Raw genomic sequence first — 3,525 nt, forward strand, 5'->3', positions numbered from 1 at the left:
AAAGCTTAAAATGTATGGGTATGTGGGAAACTCATCTAGACATACTCGGAGAAGTTGTACAAATTGGATGAAACGGTGAAGACGACTTGAAGTAAACAATGCATAAATACGTATATATATATATATATATATATATATATATATATATATATATATATATATATATATATATATAAATACACATAGAATTACATAAACATCTATATAAAAAAACTTAAAACAATACAAAAATACATATAAATACGTAATACATAAAAAGACACCCAGAAATACATAAAAATATGTAAAATGCTTAAAAAAACATATAAACACATAAAAAATACGTTTATACATTTAAAATACGTAAAAAATGCATAAACATCTATATAAAAAATTTCAGAAATACATATATATGTAATACATAATAAATAACACATAAAAATAACTAAAAATACTTTCAAATACATATAAATATGTTTATAAATTTAAAATACATAAAAAATGTAAACATATACATATAAAAACATAAAAAAATACATAAATACGTAAAAATAGATATAAATATATAATACATAAAAAATAACACAAAAAAATACATAAAAAATATATAAATTACTAAAAAATATGTATAAATTAGTAAAAAAAATATGTTTATACATTTAAAATACGTAAACATATACATATAAAAACTTAAAAAAATACAAAAATACATAAAAATAGATATAAATATTTAAAAAATATTTTTATACATTATATATAAGTTTTGACGAAATCTACAGAAAAGTTCCATTATTTTGGTAAATTAATGATTTGGTCCCATGACCCGCTGAACAAGTTAAAAAAGGCTAAAGTGAATAAATCATTCGATTTCTTGGATTTTTCTATTAAAAAATTTAAATAGTCGGGATTTTTCTGTTAAAAAAATAAAATTTAAGATTTTATTAATTTTTTTTCCAAAATATTGAGATATTTTTTTAGAGATTTCTCTTGAAAGTTATTTTGAATCGTATAAAAAATTTGAATTCAGTATTACCATCGTACATAGTTTTCTTAATCAAAATTATTTATGTAAGCAAAGAAAATATAGTATTTTTTTTTTCAATTTACATAACCAAAAATGAATGTTGTATTAATTTACGTGATTATGTTTTATTAAATTAGTTGTATAAGTTAATGACTTTTTTGACAAGAAGTTCAAATATATCTACTTAGACAAAAAAAAAAAAAAAAAGGTTCAATCATGAATCATCCTATAATTTTTACCCTTGAAATGAAATTTTTTGTAGAGTAAATTCAAAGGACTGAAATGCTACAAAACTAAAACTTTGAGGTGAATTAATCATAATGTCGACCATTTCCCAAATTACAACCGGGAACCGGCTATACCCGGTAACACAAACACCATCACTCCCCGATATAAACAACCAGTCACCCATGTCCTCATGTACACGCCGTGACTCGTTTAAACCCACTTTCTTGAATTTCCGACGAACCCAATGCCGACACTCGTTGACCGAATAGCCGTCGGCCGATACCAAGATGAGGTGCAACACCCCAGCGCCATCAAGGCGTTTGTGGCGGAGTTCATAAGTACCCTCATCTTCGTGTTCGCCGGACAAGGCTCTGGAATGGCTTTCACCAAGCTCACCCAAGGTGCTGCAACCACTCCGGCTGGACTAGTTGCAGCGGCACTAGCCCATGCTTTTGGCTTGTTTGTGGCTGTCTCAGTCGGAGCTAACATCTCCGGTGGCCATGTCAACCCCGCAGTTACTTTCGGTGCTTTCGTTGGTGGCAACATCACTTTGCTCCGTGGAATCTTTTACATCATCGCACAGCTCCTCGGCTCCACCGTCGCTTGCTTGCTCCTCTTCTTCTCCACCGGCGGTTTGGTAAGTCGCCGGATTTAAAATACACAAGAACGTAGTACTATTATTACTATTATACTATACGAACGACATTCATGCAAATTAACTATATATTTTATTGTAATCTAAATATATTTTTTTATATAAATATAGACAACTGCTGGATTTGCATTGGGGGCTGAAGTATCAGTATGGAACGGATTCGTGTTCGAGATTGTGATGACTTTCGGGCTAGTTTACACGGTGTACGCCACCGCAGTGGACCCTAAGAAGGGAGACATCGGCACAATAGCACCAATTGCTATCGGTTTCATTGTTGGAGCTAATATTCTTGCCGGTGGTGCGTTCACCGGAGCTTCCATGAACCCCGCCGTTGCGTTTGGTCCGGCCGTCGTCAGCTGGGACTGGACCAACCACTGGGTTTACTGGGCAGGACCCATCATCGGCGGTGGTCTTGCTGGTCTTGTTTATGAGCTTCTGTTCATCGGCCGTTCTCACGAGCCAATTCCCGCTTCTGAGTATTAGTTCGAGTCATTGCTAGCGATGGGTCTTGAGTTTCTGTTTCGCATGTAATTTATTTGTTGTTTGTGTCTTTTTTTTTTTTTTTTTCTCCTTTTGAGGTTTGTGTTGTACGCTTGATTTTGTATGAATCATCATAAAAAGATCAAGAGTTTTTCAAATATCGTCATCGTTATATTAGGTATGGTGCTCCAACAAATGATCATTTATCAACAATCATTGAGAAGGTTAAGTTTATTTAATCCAAAAGAGAAAGAAACTTTGTATATATATAGTATTTGTGTTATCAATTGATTTTTTTGGGTAAATTTGGTGTCAAAAGCCGGTTTTAACTACCATTCATCATCATTTGCTTTTTTTTTTTGAGGGAAAGTTTTCTTATAAATACTTGATTATTGTTAGCATTTTTGACCTATAAGAACTAGGAACAAACTTATACATGATTTCTAGTGCTTTGCTTCTAAGTTTGTTCCTAAACTTGAAGTGTTATTCTTGGATTATTCCGGTGTTAATTTCGTGATACCAAAAATTCATAGGATCCAAAATAACTTATGAAAACGTTAACAAGATCCAACATTAAGGCTATTGATTACCATATATCCTAACCATCACAATCTATTGATATACTCACCACTATAGTGGTTGATATGTAACATTCAATATTGAAAGTCCATGGTTCAAACCGGGTCACTACCATTTACCACAACGTGATGGGGCTTTGGGATATGTTAGATATGTGTTGTTTACCATTTTTTTTTACTCTAACACAACCCATAATATATTTAAGTAAAATAAGTACGTCTAATCCTTGGTTTAAGATCAAACTGAAACTGAAACCTAAATCAATCAATATCGTTTTAAATATTCAAAACAGCCCTAAAATATATATCAAACAAACTCGTTGATTAAAATAGCCTTGTCAAAACATTGATGTATTCATATCTAGTCAAATATCGTATCATAAGAAAATCAATAATTTTTGCGGCTGCAACGGCACCTATGGTGTTGATATGATAGAGATTTTGTAGCCATTTGTAGAAATAAGAAAGATGGTGAAGTGGTTCCAATTAATCAAGATACGACCCACACCGACCATATCCCCTAAGAAAGTGACCAAAGACTAAACCATGATGTGGGCCCCTTAGCCCGACCCATGCGCTAC

General features: G+C 32.3%; 1 protein-coding gene across 1 annotated transcript; it reads left to right on the forward strand.

The window, feature by feature from the left end:
* Positions 1–1,413: 1,413 nt before the first annotated feature.
* Positions 1,414–2,524, forward strand: LOC111886019 (aquaporin TIP1-1). Its single transcript, XM_023882260.3, has 2 exons — positions 1,414–1,868; positions 1,998–2,524. The coding sequence occupies exons 1-2, from the start codon at positions 1,476–1,478 to the stop codon at positions 2,367–2,369; spliced, it is 765 nt and encodes a 254-aa protein (XP_023738028.1). The 5' UTR covers positions 1,414–1,475; the 3' UTR covers positions 2,370–2,524.
* The last annotated feature ends 1,001 nt before the right edge of the window (positions 2,525–3,525 follow it).

The sequence above is a fragment of the Lactuca sativa genome, chromosome 1, assembly GCF_002870075.4.
Source record: "Lactuca sativa cultivar Salinas chromosome 1, Lsat_Salinas_v11, whole genome shotgun sequence".
In the NCBI taxonomy this organism is placed as follows: domain Eukaryota; kingdom Viridiplantae; phylum Streptophyta; class Magnoliopsida; order Asterales; family Asteraceae; genus Lactuca; species Lactuca sativa.